At 29.6% G+C, this 17,689-nt stretch overlaps 2 protein-coding genes across 20 annotated transcripts in view; one reads left to right on the forward strand and one right to left on the reverse strand.

Annotated features, from left to right (window-relative positions):
- Positions 1–17,368, forward strand: part of SLO2 (slowpoke 2) — a 110,909-nt gene extending 93,541 nt beyond the window's left edge. For 8 of the 19 annotated variants that reach the window (XM_035079635.1, XM_035079634.1, XM_035079622.1 and 5 more), the window contains 13 exons: positions 128–354; positions 461–952; positions 2,554–2,715; positions 2,803–2,956; positions 3,864–3,872; positions 8,769–8,874; positions 9,090–9,217; positions 9,349–9,600; positions 11,392–11,563; positions 12,830–13,015; positions 14,492–14,623; positions 15,892–16,005; positions 16,252–17,368. In XM_035079635.1, the coding sequence (XP_034935526.1) occupies positions 128–354; positions 461–952; positions 2,554–2,715; positions 2,803–2,956; positions 3,864–3,872; positions 8,769–8,874; positions 9,090–9,217; positions 9,349–9,600; positions 11,392–11,563; positions 12,830–13,015; positions 14,492–14,623; positions 15,892–16,005; positions 16,252–17,157 (3,040 nt within the window). In that variant the 3' untranslated portion in view covers positions 17,158–17,368. The remainder of the gene's footprint in view (positions 1–127; positions 355–460; positions 953–2,553; positions 2,716–2,802; positions 2,957–3,863; positions 3,873–8,768; positions 8,875–9,089; positions 9,218–9,348; positions 9,601–11,391; positions 11,564–12,829; positions 13,016–14,491; positions 14,624–15,891; positions 16,006–16,251) is intronic. The other 11 variants (XM_035079626.1, XM_035079640.1, XM_035079641.1 and 8 more) reach the window with 8 other exon arrangements.
- On the reverse strand, positions 5,007–8,517 carry LOC118064774 (sugar transporter ERD6-like 17). Its single transcript, XM_035079646.1, has 4 exons — positions 8,387–8,517; positions 8,040–8,311; positions 7,679–7,960; positions 5,007–5,800 (listed from the first exon to the last, which is right to left on the reverse strand). Exons 1-4 carry the CDS (start codon positions 8,505–8,507, stop codon positions 5,009–5,011), a joined length of 1,467 nt encoding a protein of 488 aa, XP_034935537.1. The 5' UTR covers positions 8,508–8,517; the 3' UTR covers positions 5,007–5,008.
- Positions 17,369–17,689: the final 321 nt, after the last annotated feature.

Below are 17,689 nucleotides of genomic sequence, written 5' to 3' on the forward strand. Positions count from 1 at the left end.
CGTAAATACAAGAGAAAAAGAAGGCTAGAGTTTCATGTTGAACTCATGCAAAAAAACGTAACTCTAAAAAGCTGTGGTTTTTGCTATTTTATTCGTCATAATTAATTATATATTCTAAAACCAACAGAGAGGGACAACAGTCACAGGAAGAATGGCACCGACTTTATGGAAAGTGTTCAGGCAACGAGATTTATCATATAACTCTAGGAGATTCACGATTCTTTGGTGAATATGAAGGTAAATCTTTTACCTACGCGTCATTTCACAGTCACCGGAAGTACGGTGTTGCCCTAGTAGCAGTAAGACCAGCAGAGTTACCAGAATTTTACGAGGACACTATTCTCTTGAATCCTGGTAAGAATCATTTCCATAAAAATTCATTCTTCATCGTTGGTTTCACCTACATCATCAGCATTATTCATCATCTTTTATTCATGTTTTTTGCTTGTTGGTACTCAAGGGCCAAGACACATTATGAAAAAAACAGACACGTGTTACTACATGAGTATAACAAAGGAAGAAAATTCAGCATTCGTAGTGGCAAATAATCAGACTGGAGGAGGCACCGAGCCGTCGCAGGTGGTAGTAGAGACGAAGAGTGATGGTTCTGCTACGACAGGCGGTGGTATTGGTAGTGGCGGTGCATCAGGAATAACAACAACATCAACGTCTATTACACCTACAACGACATTGTCAGCGAGCGTAACAGCAGCAGCAGGAGGGAACGGTACAGCAATTGGCATTGGTGTGGCTCAGCACCGGAGATGTTCGAATGATTTTAAAGTGTCGTGTAATGCGGCACGTGCTGAGGATGGTGAGCCGGTGTCACCGGGGAAGCCACGTATCCACGTGCCTTTACCCGGAGCACCACCACCTCCTCAAGTTATTTTGCAGGTTCTCCCTAGCACGACCACACTCCAACATCACAACCTACTCGCATCCGATGTTCACCGTGAGTGTCGCATGCGCTTCTTTTCTTTCTTTTTATTTTCTGCGATTATTTTTTTTTCAGTTGATTTCATTCCAGCTAAATTTTTTTTTTTTACATGGATTTTATTCACTCAAAGTTTCAATTGCTATTTTTATTTATACCAAAAAAGAACACCAATTATTTTAACTGCTTTTTTATCGATATATTTTGTTGCGTGCTTCTTCAAAAATTCATAAATAACGATCTGAAATTTCGTGTAATATAATGTTTAATATTAATAAAAAAAATTAATATCTGGTAAAATAGCATAGTAAAAAGAATTATTCAATTCTTTCATAGATGCTGAACAAATTCTTGTAATATCTTATTTGAAAATTATTTAACATCATTCTTCTGTATGAATAAATAATGAAAATTAATATAAATTTTCAATATACATTTAAATTAGACTCAAAAGCATTACTTTTGCAAAAATTGTAGTATGATTTTTCTTCTAAAAAAATAAAAATTTTATATTTTAATTAATATTTATTAAAGTATGATGAATATCTTTTGATATATTTTTCGACGTAAATATTGATACTTTATAACACAATAATATGATGGAAAATTTTATTTTTTTGTGTTATAGTTAATTATGTTTTTATATAATAAAAAAAAACTTTATGTTGATTAGCATCTAGAAGAGCTTTTTATATAATAAAAAGACAACTTTAATACTTTGAATAAGTTGACTGAATTTATTTAATGTAAATGGTTATATTATGACACGAACTTCTGGATTTTATATAGTAACTAGTTACAAAGTAATCAATTTATCTTTTATTTGCTTATGGTATTGTGTTACAATAATGCGCTTATTATACTTGTATCGACTTGTAAAAGTTTTTCATCATAAATAATTTGAAATTTTAGAAAAACTTTTCAAGTTTGCTCATGTCAATGCACTTGATTGGTTCATCAATTTTATGGTGATAAAACGCATCATATGAATATAGTTGCATACAGCTACAATAAATTAATTACAACTAAATGCTTAGTCTTTTATACATTATTTTATTTATGAAAATTTTTATGTAAGCTTTTAAATTAAATAAATTTATTTATGAAATTTTTATTAAATCATTTATCACTCAAAATTGAGCCATCAATTTCATAACTAATACTGACTTACCCATTTATCCCTCCACTGTATTAGTAGATTTATTGAGAGATATACACAATATGGAAATTAATCATACAAAATTGTTTTGAGATCTAGAACGAGCAACAGGTTAATTAATTTCTTAATTGATTAAGAATCTTTTAGTATAAATCAATTAAAATAATGAAAGAGAGATCAAAGAAATAAAGATATATTAAGCTATTATTACGTATTTATGAAAAATTGTCTTTTACGAATTCTTCTGAATTAAAGAAAATTTTTTTAATGTATTGAAAAAACATTTTTCAAGTCTTAGCAAATAAAACTAATACATATAATTTAAATATTATTTCGTACTTATTTTACTTAAAAAATGATTTATTTTCGTTAGTTTTTCAAAGTGGTCTAAAATTCAGAAGTTTTCGAGTAGGGTTACAATTATCAAGTTGTAAACGATTAATACTGATAATCTTTATAGCTACGTACTTGGACCCAGCGAATTTGACGGATTCTAGACAATGTTTGCGAGAAGCAGGATCAACTCCACAAACTCCAATCACTGGAAATCACCTCGACGTGCCTCGTCCAATGGACCCAAATCTCAATCTCTTAAGTCCTGAAATATTAATGCAGAGAAGAGGTTGGAATTAAATACAAAATAAACAGTTGAATAAATAGAGTATTATTCAACCAATATAATTAAATTGAACTTTGAAAAATAATTCAGGTAGTAGAAGACCAAGTATTCTTCCGGTTCCTGATATGCTGACTAGTTCAACACTTCATCTTCCGGGTCAAGAGTCTCTAGATCATGAAGGAGATGAATCTGAGGATGAAATGGATGACGATGTATCCTGGAGATCACCTAGTGAAAAAATTGCGTGAGTTTTTATTGATTTTTTAATACTGGATTATTGATTAAATTTTTTTTTTATTTTTACATTTTATGTACTTTGTGATATGCACTCTAAAACTATATTATTACAGCACTTAATGTCATCTGTGCAACCGCTAAAAATTTTTGCATTAATTTTATCAACTCATAATTTTAACAATTTTTACTATTAAGTAGAAAAAATTTATATAATTATAAATAATATTAATAATACGGTTATAAAAAATAATCAGAATTAGTCATGTTTTGCAGTAGACGAATTAGATAAATTTTTTAATTACTAGGATTTTCTGATAATTAAGTATTTTCCATCTCATGAACTTTGTTCTTATCTAAATTTAAATTATTGTTCAACAATATCCTTAATATTGTTTGTATCTACCAACAATTGTTCCGATAATTATTAATAAAATTTCAAGATTTAAATAATTTAATGATCACTCAAATTTAATATTAAATTTTCTGGAAATATTTTTTTAATGATATATTGAATTTTATAAATTATAGATTAGTGTGATACTCAATATAATCCCTGATCGTAAAGATGATCAAACGTATAAAAATTGTAACAAAACTTGGTATAACGATAAAAATACAATAAAATCCACTAAAATAGCTCGTGTAGAAATCTCTTCATAAAGATATAAAAAATTATTGAACTGGACAGGTTTTATTAGTCTATTGATTTTTTATGAATGTAATATTTATTGTCATTGTCTATCCTGTTGGTGTCTTGATCGGTATACTAACATGGTATTGTTGGATTATTGGTATACGATGGTGTTTTCTGCCTGACACCCTATTTCCTCATGGATGTGCGTGTTTCGATGTCTTCCCCCGTAAACACTTTTGTGCACTTCGCCTATTGCTGCACTCCACGCCTCGAACCACAGCTTTAAGGGGTGAGTCAATGCACCATGGTGTTATTTTCTATTTCCCCACATTATTTACTTACTCATTTATTATCATTCAATTATTTTTATTATCCATTCAATTATAATTATGACGAAGGGTTAGAAATAAAATGGGGAAATTCAGAGTGAATAAACTCTAAAACCATTTAAGCATAAAAACAAAAAGAATTTTTCTTCTGTAATAGTAGTTGTAATAATAAATTGTTGACCATAAAAATAATGCATTATAAATAAAGTATTTAGGAAAGTTCCATTTTTTTTTTGAAATTAGTGATCAGTAGAATTAGAATTTAAAATTTTCGAATCAATACAAAATTTAGGAGTTTATTACTAATAATGAAAAAGTAGAGTTTTGAAAAGCATAAAATTTAACTCTATGAAACATGAGTCTAGTTAAAATTTTCATAGTTGACATAAATTTTTATGATTATTAAAATAAATTATTAATCTATTTAACTTGAATTATCAAATATTATCAAGTTTCCTATCGTTTACTATTTTTTCTTAGAATTTTTACTAGATTTTGAAAGTAAATTTTACTCTAATGTTGATATTATACACTGAGAAAATTTCCCGTGAAAAATTACTGTTTTTGGTATCCCACATATCCAAATCACTAAACGAAATCATAATACAGAATTTACTTGCCCGTCCGTCTGTCACGATGGTTTATTTTAGACATTATTTAACGTGAACAATTGAAATTTGAAAAAGTTATAGTGAATAGGAGCGTAAACACAGGTGTCCACTTTAAAAGTTGAATTTGAACTTTAAAAATTAGTTTTAGGCGTCCAGTTGGAAATAAATTTTTTCAAGTTCATCGTATCAGAAATTCGACAAGAATGTCAAAGTATGAATTTAGAATAGTTAGTACACACAAAAGGTACTATTCTGGTTGGTAAAAATTACCAAACAAGTAAGAAAAAGTCCTTTGATGGTTGGTAAAAATTTCCAGAGAAAAATTTATAAATTCAGAAATTTACTTTCTATTAAATATTTAATGTACTGATATTGTATAAGTAATTTTATATTGAATAGAAAGTTCATTAAAGCAGTTTGTAAATTGGTTTAAAAATTACAAAAAATTCATGTTTCGACTATAGTAAATCAGTATTATTTTATTTTCATGGTACAAGTATTAATGCATTTTCAATTCGGCTTATAAATTCTTGAAAATTTCCTCCAGTTCCAAACTTGCAGATATAATAACAAAAAAATAAACCTAACATTCCAATAATTGCAAAAGCAGTTACTGCAACATAGGTACCCGTTTGAGAGTTTAAAACTTCAAAAATCGATTGATTTATCATTGCACATAAATATAAAATGGAAATGCATAAACCAACAACAATAGTCTTGTTACGATTTGGAAATATTCCACTTATAAATATAGGTAGAATTGGTATCATGCCAAATGAATATGCCACACAGTATAAAACAACAATACATAAAGTTATAATTTCTTCGTAATCATAATTGAGATTTTCATAAACTATTTCGTGAATTAAGATATCAACAGCAAGAATAACGCAACTTAGACTCAATCCACACACTGACAACACGAACAGTGGTTTTTTTCCAACCCTTTCAATTAAACATACACATATAGCTAGTGACAAAATGTCTAAAAAAGATAAAAGTATTTTTCCAAATTCTGGAATAACTTTTTCAATAAAATTTTCTGTATATTTACTTAAAGCATAGCTACCTAACATTTGACCAATAAATAAAAAAAAAATAAAAATGGAAATCCATGATTTAATGGTAAGATTTGAGCAACATATTTTCAATAGAAAACTTTTTGAGGATGAATTTTGAGAATCATAAAATTTTTCTATTGTATTGTACTCTGATTCAATTTCCGAAATGTGAGATGCATTATTGATCACTTTCAATACCAATTTAGCCTCTAATGTCTGTAAAAAAAAAAGACAATTTTTCTTGTAGCGCAAGTAGTCCAGTCAAATGAGGGAAATGGGATAATTTTGGTTTGCTGCGGCCAAAGTGATGATTTATAGATGACTAGATCGGAAATTTTGCGAGGAACACGATGGTGTAGGTCAAAAATGTTTGGCACTCATAGGGAGGGGGGGAGTAAATCGCGAAAAACCACCCCCTATCGCGAATTTCTCGATTTCTGTCATAGATATGAAAAAATGTTTTAAATAATAGTTGTTCAGAATTTAATTTTAATAAAAAAAGTACTGAACACTTTTTTTCATATCTATGATAGATAAAAAGTTATTCGCGACTGAAGTTTCACTATTGACAAAAGCTTCAGTCGCGTTTAAGAAAATTAATAAAAAATACTTAACGCGACAAATATCTGAGAACATGTATGCCAATTTTTGCGTGTTCGTGATGACCGGAAGTCATCCATATAAATTATGAAGAAATAATAACAGGTAAAAACAATTGATTATTTGCGATTGTGATACAATCAATTATTATGAAGAAATAAGAATGAGATATTTATGCGGAAGATATAAATTTTTTCTCTTTTAAATAATTAATTTTTCTATATGTCAAGAACATGTATGTACATTTTTAGATCGATTGAAGTAATTATGTAAGAGACATAAATTTTTTCTTTCTCACATAATTCTTTTTTTTGCGTTCAAAAATCGGAAAAAAGTACTTAAAAAAGTATAGCTAGATCGATCGGAAATTTAATTCTCTATCGATGTATATATATATGATTTTTTGGACCTAAAATTGACAAATTTTCTCTAACATTTGAAGCGCGTAGAACTTAGAAAAATTCTCGCGCTGATAAATTTCGAGCTCGGAAAGACTTTTGAAGTAACCAGCATGAGCCCAAAACATCCCCTCTTCACTCACCGTATAGTGTCTTTGTCACACTTACGGTTGGAGTGAGCATTTCACTCGCACTTATGCTTTACAATACTCGGCGCGTGCGCAGAGGTTTTGTGTGAGTGCAAGTGAAGCAGAGAGATATGTATTGCTCTTTGTCGCACCCAACGGCGCCAGAAGAGGAAAAGCGCGCTCAGGGGCCCAAATATTTATACCTGTATAACTTTTAACAGGTGAAAAATAGAGCAGAATTTTGCATAGATGAACTGTTCAATTTTTGATTCTGCACATTTTGAGCACAAAATCGGGCTGATCGGTGCATTTTAACCAAAATGAGAACGATTTAAATAATTTATTATTAATAAAAATAATGAAAAATTTAATTTAAAAAAAAAATTTCCTCTGAAAATATAGTTTAGTATCTCATTTTTCGAAATAAGTCACCACAAAGTGATATTTGTCGCGTTAAGTATTTTTTATTAATTTTCTTAGACGCGACTGAAGCTTTTATCAATAGTGAAACTTCAGTCGCGAATAACTTTTTATCTATCATAGATATGAAAAAAAGTGTTCAGTACTTTTTTTATTAAAATTAAATTCTGAACAACTATTATTTAAAACATTTTTTCATATCTATGATAGAAATCGAGAAATTCGCGATAGGGGGCGGTTTTTCGCGATTTACTCCCCCCCTCCCTATGAGTGCCAAACATTTTTGACCTACACCATCGTGTTCCTCGCAAAATTTCCGATCTAGTCATCTATAAATCATCACTTTGGCCGCAGCAAACCAAAATTATCCCATTTCCCTCATTTGACTTGACTAAAGTTAATAGAAAAATAATTCCACTTAATATTTTTATATCGATTAACAATATTTAATTATTAATATTATTATTATAAGAAAAATTTAACACAAATAACCAAAATGATACTTTTATGAGACATTAAAATTAATGAGATCCTTTTTAAAGCCTTACCTTGCCAGTTTTATAAAGAAAATATGGTGATTCGATAATCCACATGTAAATGCTCACAAAAAATATACATGCCAAGAGACACATTATTAATAGGGTAATTTCATTATGCATCGACAAGGATAAGGAGGTACCCAGTAAGATCCCCAAATAAGCAAAAAATGCAACTAAAGTGCCAACGGCTTCGTAATTCTTTAAAGGTGGTACTTCACTTATGTACACTGTTACCGTGACTATAAATGATCCTGTTGCTATCCCGCCTATTGCTGTAGTAAACATCAAATGCTTTAAAACAGAAAAGTAAAAATGGTCAATTATTCATTATTAATAATTAAGCATAAAAATATGTAAATAATATAAATACAATTAAAGTTTGAGAGTAAATAAGAATAATCCAAAATAGAATATCAATGCTGGCGGAAATAGCAAAATTGTGTCGACGGCCAAAGATATCAACAAGACATGGTGGTAAAAGCGCACCTAGACAAGCACCCAGATTTAATACCAAGTTTGTCGTCGTCTTAGCATCTTCTAGACTTATGAAAGTTGTATTTAGATATTCTGGGTTGACATAGTATACTGAACACATTTCTGGCCATCCAACTGTCAAACCAATACATATAGCACCTATACAAACTACAGAAAAATATTGACTGTAAATGTTTGTGGTGACGTTGTTTAGTAATATTTTTTAATAAAAAATAAACTCACGTGATCCAAGACTAAGTTGTAATGAATGTGACTCACATGATTTTAGACATGACTTTTCGTTGTCTTGCGATGAATATAATGACAATATATTCTGCAGCTTCCAACGACAAAAAAAACGCATGTAGTATCTGTATGAAGTATAAAAAACGAAATAACAATGTATCACAAACGTTCACAACTATTTTACGTTACTGTTTTTTACGTAATTATTAATTTTCAGTTATCTGTTATCAGTTTTTGTTGCTCGAGGTTGACGTATAGCTTTTTTTAATAAGGCCATGAGAATGAATATTAGCCAATGAATGCATGCTAAAAATGATATTGTTCATGACAAACAAAATTATAATAAAATCAACGACAGACCGATACAATTATTTTTCAGGATTGTAAAAGGGTTTCCCCCAGTTTCACCGTTTATTGGAGTTTCGCCAACTTTATGCTATCTTTTAAAAGAAAAAAAACCATTATGTTGTCTTCAATTAGCTCAGGTAAATAAAATCAAACTCCTGTAATTATTCATATTATCCTGTTCATTGAAAAACTAATGTTGCGTTAAATTTGATATCTCATTTGCATTATTGATTAAATATCATATAATTGAGTGTAAAAAAATTTTCATACATGTCATGACTTGTTAAAGATTATGATTATTACGAATAAAAAATCATAATGTACAGATACATACAATAAATATCTTTTATAGGTTTGTGAACATTGTACTTATCGTAATGCACGAGAGTATAATTGGCAAAACAAAACAATAATTCTAGCGGCGGATTATGCAAGTAATGGAATTTATAACTTCATTATTCCACTAAGAGCACATTTTCGGTGAGTATTTGTGATATACGTATGTGATAAAAAACTGGAAAGAATACATCACAAGAAAAATATATTTTATAAAAACTCAACAACAGTTTTATTTAAACTCATTCAAAAATTAACATATCTTATATTCTTAGATCAAAAACTTCATTGAACCCGATCATCCTTCTATTGGAGAAAAGACCGGTAATTGCCTTTCTCGATGCTATCTCCTATTTTCCTTTAGTTTATTGGATGCTTGGGTCGATTGACTGTTTGGACGATTTACTACGAGCTGGTATTACACTTGCCGAAAATGTCGTAGTTGTCAACAAAGAGCTTAATAATTCAGCTGAAGAAGACACTTTGGCTGACTGCAATACTATTGTTGCTGTGCAAACAATGTTCAAGTAAGATAAAAAAGATACAAATTTTTAAAAATAGTATTAGTTAACACTAATAAATTTCATTTTTAACTTCCCAGTGGGAAGTTATAGTAATGGGTCCGATTTTGCGAATCCCGAATTTTGACATATCTCCACGTTTTAAGGTCCCCAGAGTCGAATACGATCGTTTTCCAGTGGAAGTCTGTGTGTGTGTATGTACGTATGTGCGTTCGGAATTATTTTTCGCCTCGATTATCTCGAGAACAAAAAATGATATCGATGTGGGACCAATTGCATTCGACGCGTAATTATGTAACTTAGAACTAATTAGATTTTCAGCAAAATCGGTATAGCCATTTTTTTTTGCAGAACCAAAAAACTAGCCAAAATGGAAAATGACCTGAATTTCTCAATTTATAAATTATACCATTTTTTAGACAAAATTTCGATATCTTTAAAAAAATATGAATATTAAATGATTAGAATACTTGTATGAAAATATGGTGACTATATTTCATCGAAAAAAAAAAATTTTAAAAAACAAAATTAGCAATGAAAGAAGTTCAAACTTGTGTCAGGATTGAGAAAACAGCATTAAAGACGCTATAATAGTCAATAATAATTGTCAATAATATGGAATTGTGTCTATAACAATTGAATATTGTTACTAACAAGTGATTATTGATCATGGTAATAATTAAATAAAAAATTTTAAATTGTTATAAACAATAAAAATAGGGACCCATTCTATATATATGAGTACTTTTAACGCATAATTTTTTCTTTTATTAAAAAAATATTACCAACCGTATAATATAAATGAAAACATACTTTTTTCGTGTATAACAATGAAATTTGTTGTAAATAATGAAGAAAAGGATCTATGAGGTATATTCGAATTCTTCTAACGCACAATTTTTTCTTTTACTGAACTGGAGTAACTAACCATATCAAATGAATAAAAATACACTCATTTCGTTTATAACAATTCCATTTGTTATAAAGAATGGAAACGGGCTCTATTCGAATTGTTTTTTCATTTTTTCCACTGGGAAGTTGGTCGTGTGGACCTTTCGGGTCGCACCCAGACCACTGCAGAGCACTGATATTTTATATTACAAATTTTTTAAGAAATTTAAAAATATAACGATAACCTAGTTAAGTGGAATCTGAAATGATCGGTAATTTTATCTCAGTTACAGTGGTGCTCCAGATGAAAGAGATCTTATTTTAGCTATACGTCTATCTATAGTATCTCGAGATGCAATTATTATACATTTTATAATTTTTTGTCATCCTTATTTATCTTTCGATATAACTTGTCATTAAATCCTACTTAATATTGTATGTGTTTGAAATTTTTTTAATAGAGAAACTTATGAAAGATTGTAAAAATTAACTAAATGCAAAAGTAGGAAATAAAATTAGACTTTTTATACTTGTAAGGGTAATTAATTCTAAACATATTAATTTTTATAATTATTCCAGCAATAGTCATCAAATGAATTCTGAGAAGAGCATTTCAAAAACACTTTTGAAGGTTTTTCGGTACAAAAATTTTGAAGCTTGACAGAAAATTTCAATTATAAAGGCTCTTAATTTATTCAGATTCCATTCGATTAAGTTTTATGGTATACTATTTCAAAAAAATTGAATTGTTTATTTGTATTAATTAATATTCATTCAATAGTTATTCATATTAATAAAGTTCAATAAGTATTCTTTTTTGATATGATAATACTTACTTTACTGCTTTCTCAAGCTTTCCCTGATGACGAATAAATCATAATAAAAACTATTTACTCTTATTAACAGGTTCTTTCCAAGTATAAAGAGCATTACTGAGTTATCTCAATCCAGCAATATGAGATTTATGCAATTTCGAGCACATGACAAATACGCCCTTCATCTCAGCAAAATGGAAAAGGTACTCCTCAGAGCTTCTTCAAGTGACAACTACCCCGCTGAGCCTTCACTGGGCTCCCCGGTAACACTATAACACTCACTCTGACCTCTGATTGACCTGACCAAAAATTAGAATGATCGGTTGACTGTCATGACGATTTATTTATGATTAAAAACTCTCATAGCTAAATAAATTTTAGTGATTTTATTTGCTAAAAATTGAAAATCAATCTGAATCTATTGTTTTTGCTAATGGTCAGTAATAAACCCTATACTATTTAATATTCTCTATCATTGAACTTTTTTAAATTTCTTTCATATTTTCATTTATTTATTTTTTTGAAATTATTTGAATCATTTATTGTGAAAATAATTTCTGTAGAACTTTGAAAAAGTTAATATAATTTGATTATTTAAAAGTATTCAATTAATTAATAATATTGCTAGTACTATAAATTAATCTAAAGTATGCAGCAGAAACTATAGTGAAACATAATTATAATTATGCTTTACTACAAGTCAAAATCAATTTTTCTACTTGAATAACTTATCAGTACATTTAATCTTTCCAAATTCTGTAATATTTCATTAAATATCTTCAATTATTAAATTATTCGTACAGTTTCTCAAGTAATAAAACTGTAAAAAAAATTTTATACTGTGTTAATAGCGAGAACGATATAAAAAATGTATGCACGTTTCTTTTAATCGTTTTATACTTATGAACGTTATCAATCAATATCAATTATATGTAGAATTAATTGTCTTGATTGTCTATAGATAACTATTTTTTAAGTATTTAATTCCTTTTAGAAAGTGTTACAACTTATACTGCTTGTAATCATAGTATCGATTTTAAATGAAATTATACAAACAGCATAGCTAATAACTGCACACTAAATAAGTACTATTTATGTAACACTGAATTAACTTATTTTATATCACTGAGTATGTTACAGTTGAACTGACAGATCATTAAAGATATATATTGTAGCTTTGTGAATTGATAAAAAACCTAATAATATCTCTGGCATGAATTAACGCTTTTTTAATTTTCAAATAACGTAGTAGATATTGTTGACGTCGTTTGGAATGTTTTTTTATATGTAGTAAATTTTTTTTCTCATAAAATTGGTTTTACTAAAAATACTTTATGTGATCATAATGTGATCATGATATTTATAAGTCAGTAATGACTATTATTATAATTTAATTTCGAAATATTAAAATAGTAAAGTAGTTTTTTATGACAATATTTATTTCGAATGTAAAAATTATTTGTCAAGACATCAATAGAACTGATCTTATAACGGTCTTATAACATTATTTATTGGTTATTTCTTTTTAGAGAGAAAAGGAGAGAGGATCACACATATCGTACATGTTCCGGCTACCATTTGCTGCGGGCAGTGTGTTCAGTGCATCAATGTTGGACACTCTTCTATATCAAGCTTTTGTTAAAGATTATGTAATAACATTCGTCAGACTATTGCTTGGAGTTGATCAAGCTCCTGGCTCAGGATTTTTGACTTCGGTAATTATGATAATAATAATGTCTTTCTAAGCTCACTTTAAATTTGATTAAATTAATTATTATCAATATTCAAAATGAATATATGTTTTATTTTTACTACTTTAGTAACGAATAATTATCATATGAATCGAACTAGCTTGTGAATTATTTTCTCATTTTCATTGGGGATCGAACGTTTATCTATTAAAAAAAACCTTATCATGTAAATTATTACCATATCCCCGGGTAGAATTTTAATTTTAATTTTAATTTAATTTTATTAATAGTGCACAATTTTCCTTTTTTATGATACATTATCTACTATTACTAAAAATTTCATTTTTTTATAACGTAGATTATAAAATGAACACCATGATCAATTTTGTACAAATCTTAATATTAAATTTTTGAAAATTATAAAATGTAAAAAAAGTTCACATCAATCCCATTGTCTTACAGCTTCTTTGATTTATTCTCATAACTGTCAATAGAACTATCTTCTCCACCTATAACATTCGTATACCACTCACTTTAACTTTAATGATGCGAATTAACATTTATCTGAATACAATAAATTTTAATTAAACATGATTTTCATTTATTTTTTACAATATTACTTTTACACTTAAGGCGTCGTTTTTTATAAATTTTTATTTTTCTAATAATTCTAAGTAATTTTCACTTTCATGGAAATTAATTTTTTCAACATCATTTTAAAGAAAATTATATATTTTCAGAAAAATTTGGTGTGACAACTGTCATTGTGACAGAAAAGTCTGTCACACCGACTTTTAATATCTAAAACTCATAAAATTTTTCCCTTATCGCGGAATTACTTTTTTACTTTCATTCAACCTCTTCCTTTTCAGTTTTTCTTTCGAAATATCTCGGTGTGACAGCTCAAAACTTGACAAAAATATCTGTTACACCACTTTATATTACACCTTCAACCCTTTAAAATTATGAGAATGGAGCATATTCTGATAATTAAGGCAAACACATGCTAAAACTTGTTCCTTGGTGCATTCGAATCTATAGTCGCTATCTTCTTGCTACACACATCTCAAAGTAGTGCTTTCACTTAATAATTAAAAATTAAAAAATTATTACTATTCTACTAATATGAACAGATCATTATGTATAATTTTTTTAAAGATTTATATTAATCATTATTTACTATTATATAATGTGCTTCATTTAGGTTTAGTTTAAGTCATTTCAAGTTGGTCCTAATAAGTAATTCCTCATCAATGCCTAACTTTGACATGAAGTTCAGGTAGTTAATAAGGTTATTTTTAGGAAGTTATAAGGCAAATTGAAATTGAGCAAATCTTGGGCTATCTCTATAACACCTAAATAACAAATTCATTAGGCATAAGTTGGGAATGCCTAAGTTAGGCTAATCTAATTAATTCCCAATAGAGGCCTAATGAAACTTTAGGCATGCCCAAGATAAATTCTACTCGGGTATTATCTAACTTGTAAACTTTTTTTAAGATGCAAATAACGAAGGAAGACATGTGGATAAGAACGTATGGAAGACTTTATCAGAAGTTGTGTTCTACGACTTACGAAATTCCAATCGGTATCTACCGGACACAGGACACGAGTCTAGCAGACACATCGAACGTGAGTAGATAAAAATTTTACGATTAAAGTTAAACATAAATGAACTCTTATTGTGTTATTACCATAAATGGTTGTTATCAATGCCGAAGACTTTATCTTGACAATATTGAGTGGTGGCTGTGAGTAGCGCATGATCGTGCTCTCTCGCTCGCAGTCTCTCTCTTTCTCTTCCATTCTCTATCTATCTTTTTCTTTTTTTCCGTTCATGAATAAATGTTGGCTTTCATCCCTGTATACTTATCAACAACGTTTGTCAGGTACATAAATGTAGTAGGAAGTAAAGATCTACTTGATAATGAAATTATTCACATGCTATTATATGTTCATTATGTTATTACTTAATTCACGTTTCTGTTGAATGAATGATATGTAGCTATGTTATTGAATTAATGTAAAATTCAATAATAACATAAATAAGGGAATTAAAAGAAAATTTTTTTTAAATTATTCGTTTTCAATCATCAACAAAATTTCGTAAAAGTTTTATTGACGTATAAAATACTATTTGTAGTCAAAATGAGAGTTTATTGAAAAATGCATTGAAGTTATAGATAACTATGAACTATGTCCATTTGATATTGTTCTTAATATTTCTATTTTTCACTATTGCTAAAGAGCATATGACTTTCATCATATCTATATGAAAGCAAAACTTTTGGTCAAAAACTGATCGAGAGTACAATAATATTTTGAAATTCAGAATTCATAGCTTATCATCGTCTCATCAGAAGAACAAATAGATAATGTACTTAAATTTATATCAGCAATTGAATGTAATGCAGTTAAATATATGTATGAGAATTTATTATTCAACTAGAACAGATTTCTGCATCGTGATAGTGATTTAAATGAATAGCCAAGTTCTCACAAATTGTTTGCTATCTTTTATAACAATTCCACTCTCATTATAGCAGTAAGTTTATCCATTTAATTCAACAAATTAATTTTCAATACCTATTTGTTTTTTTTTTTTTTTTTTTTTTTTTTTGAATTATTAGATTCTATAACCCCTTCAATGCACTTGCATATTGTTATAGAAAATTAGAAAAAATTATTTAGATTAGTCACCACGAGTGCTAAGATAGAGAGCGTGTAAACAACTTTTAACAGTAATATAAGTATTTTTATAAATAGAAAAAGAACGTTTAAATAATTTTATTTCTAACGGTATAAAAAAGCACTGATTCCTGTCAATTAAGAGGCCTGTGTGAAGTATTTGGCAGACATCGGACACATAGTAAAGGTAGAACTGCTTGTACTTTTAACAGGGTGACTCTGATGCTGAGAGCGATACTGGTGTAGGGAGAATTTACAAGATACGTCGCTCTGCAGCAGCTTCTTGCCTAGCTAATTGTGGAAGTCGAGAAAAAGGCACATCATCAGTGAGTAATGCATTGAGTTAGATTTTAATTTTTATTAAAGTGTTATTTATTTTTAAATTCAATGAACATCCTCATATGTCGCTATCATCCTCATTCCTTGATCCCTGTTATCAATGCTTAATCAATGTTGCGCTGCAGAGTGATTGCCAGCTCTTGTAAGCAGTTGAAAGTATTTAGAACAATATTTTTCATTTAACCAACTATTTTTAATAGCTGTTAAGTAGTTTAATATTTTTATGTCTCTAGTATTCTGTGAGTCTTGCTGATGAAGCTCGAGACAATCATGCTCAGCAGATCGAGCGTGCTGAAATCGCAAATTTGGTACGATCTAGAATGGAGTCGTTAAATCTTCCGATTGCTGATTATGATGATGTTTCTGAGAAGAGAAACAGCTTATCTTATGTGATAATCAATCCAAGCTGTGATTTAAAATTAGAGGAAGGAGACATTGTTTATCTAGTCCGACCTAGTCCATTTTCTGCTCAGAAGACATTCGAGCGACATAATTCTAGAAGAAAAAGCAACATTAGTTTCTGTTCAGCTCAGTTAGTAGCACAAATGAGCGCAGCAGTTCAGTCAGGTGCCACAAGTCGCCGGGGATCGGGAATTGGATTGGGTAGGGCACCACCACTCAGTAGCACCAAGTCAAACTCACTCTCGTTACCGGACAGTCCCACCGTAGCCGGTAGTCTTCGCGGCCGTTCGAATTCGTTACGCGTGGTAGATGACATCCTCCTAAGGCGAAGTAATTCCCTTCGACAAGGATTAACCACGCGACGAAAGAGCAGCCTGGAGGATATCGGCCTCGGTGCGTTGTCCCACCCATCGAATCATAATCCTATTAAAATTGCTTTGAATGGGTCAATCGGGTTGGAGGTTACGCCACCAGAAGAAGGAACACCAGTTGGTGGTGCGAGTAATACTGGTATTCTTGATGTTGGCCTACCCTCCATGCCGTCGTTGAGTCCTGGCCTCGGCGCTTCCCTTGGTGGTGGACCTCTCGGTGCTGGTCTCGGAGGTTCTCTTGGTGGTTTATATGATCCTCCATCTCTTCAAGGTTCTAAAGGCCTTGGAGCATTTTCATCACAACAATCACAAGGTATACCACCTGGTACGCAAGATCCTCAACATATTCAGGGAACAATCGTATGATATAACCTTATGTGGGGACGCAGACTTTCTAATGTAAGAATAATAGGAAAAAATAAACGAGTGTAGCGTTCCCACACAGAGTTATTAGATTCTAGATTAAGGGTCAAGTATTCCAGGTTGCATTTTTTTTTTTAATGTTTACGCAGTAAAAAATTATTCGTATTTAAATTGATTTTTATAAATATATTAATTTAAGAAATGATCCGGAAGAAATTTGGCTTTATTATTATTACTTGCTTTTATGCTTAAGGCATAAAAATTATTGTTTATTTTTACAAATATTAATGCCGAAATTGTATGAACAATTATAAATATTGTATTTACTTACAATGTTTTTCATTTCTTTAAGATGAGTATATTAATTATTCAAATAGCATTGCTATTGGTTGGCTATTAAGATTATAGAAACTATATTGGTTGTTTTCGATTTTTCTCATTCAATTTTTATTGCGTAAAAAAAGTTATTTATAACATTTGGAACTAAAAAATAGACGCGTATGTTAAAAACGTATATAAACGAATTCGAACGGTC

This window comes from Chelonus insularis, unplaced genomic scaffold (assembly GCF_013357705.1).
Source record: "Chelonus insularis isolate UGA/USDA-ARS -01 unplaced genomic scaffold, ASM1335770v1 contig_24_pilon, whole genome shotgun sequence".
In the NCBI taxonomy this organism is placed as follows: Eukaryota; Metazoa; Arthropoda; class Insecta; order Hymenoptera; family Braconidae; genus Chelonus; species Chelonus insularis.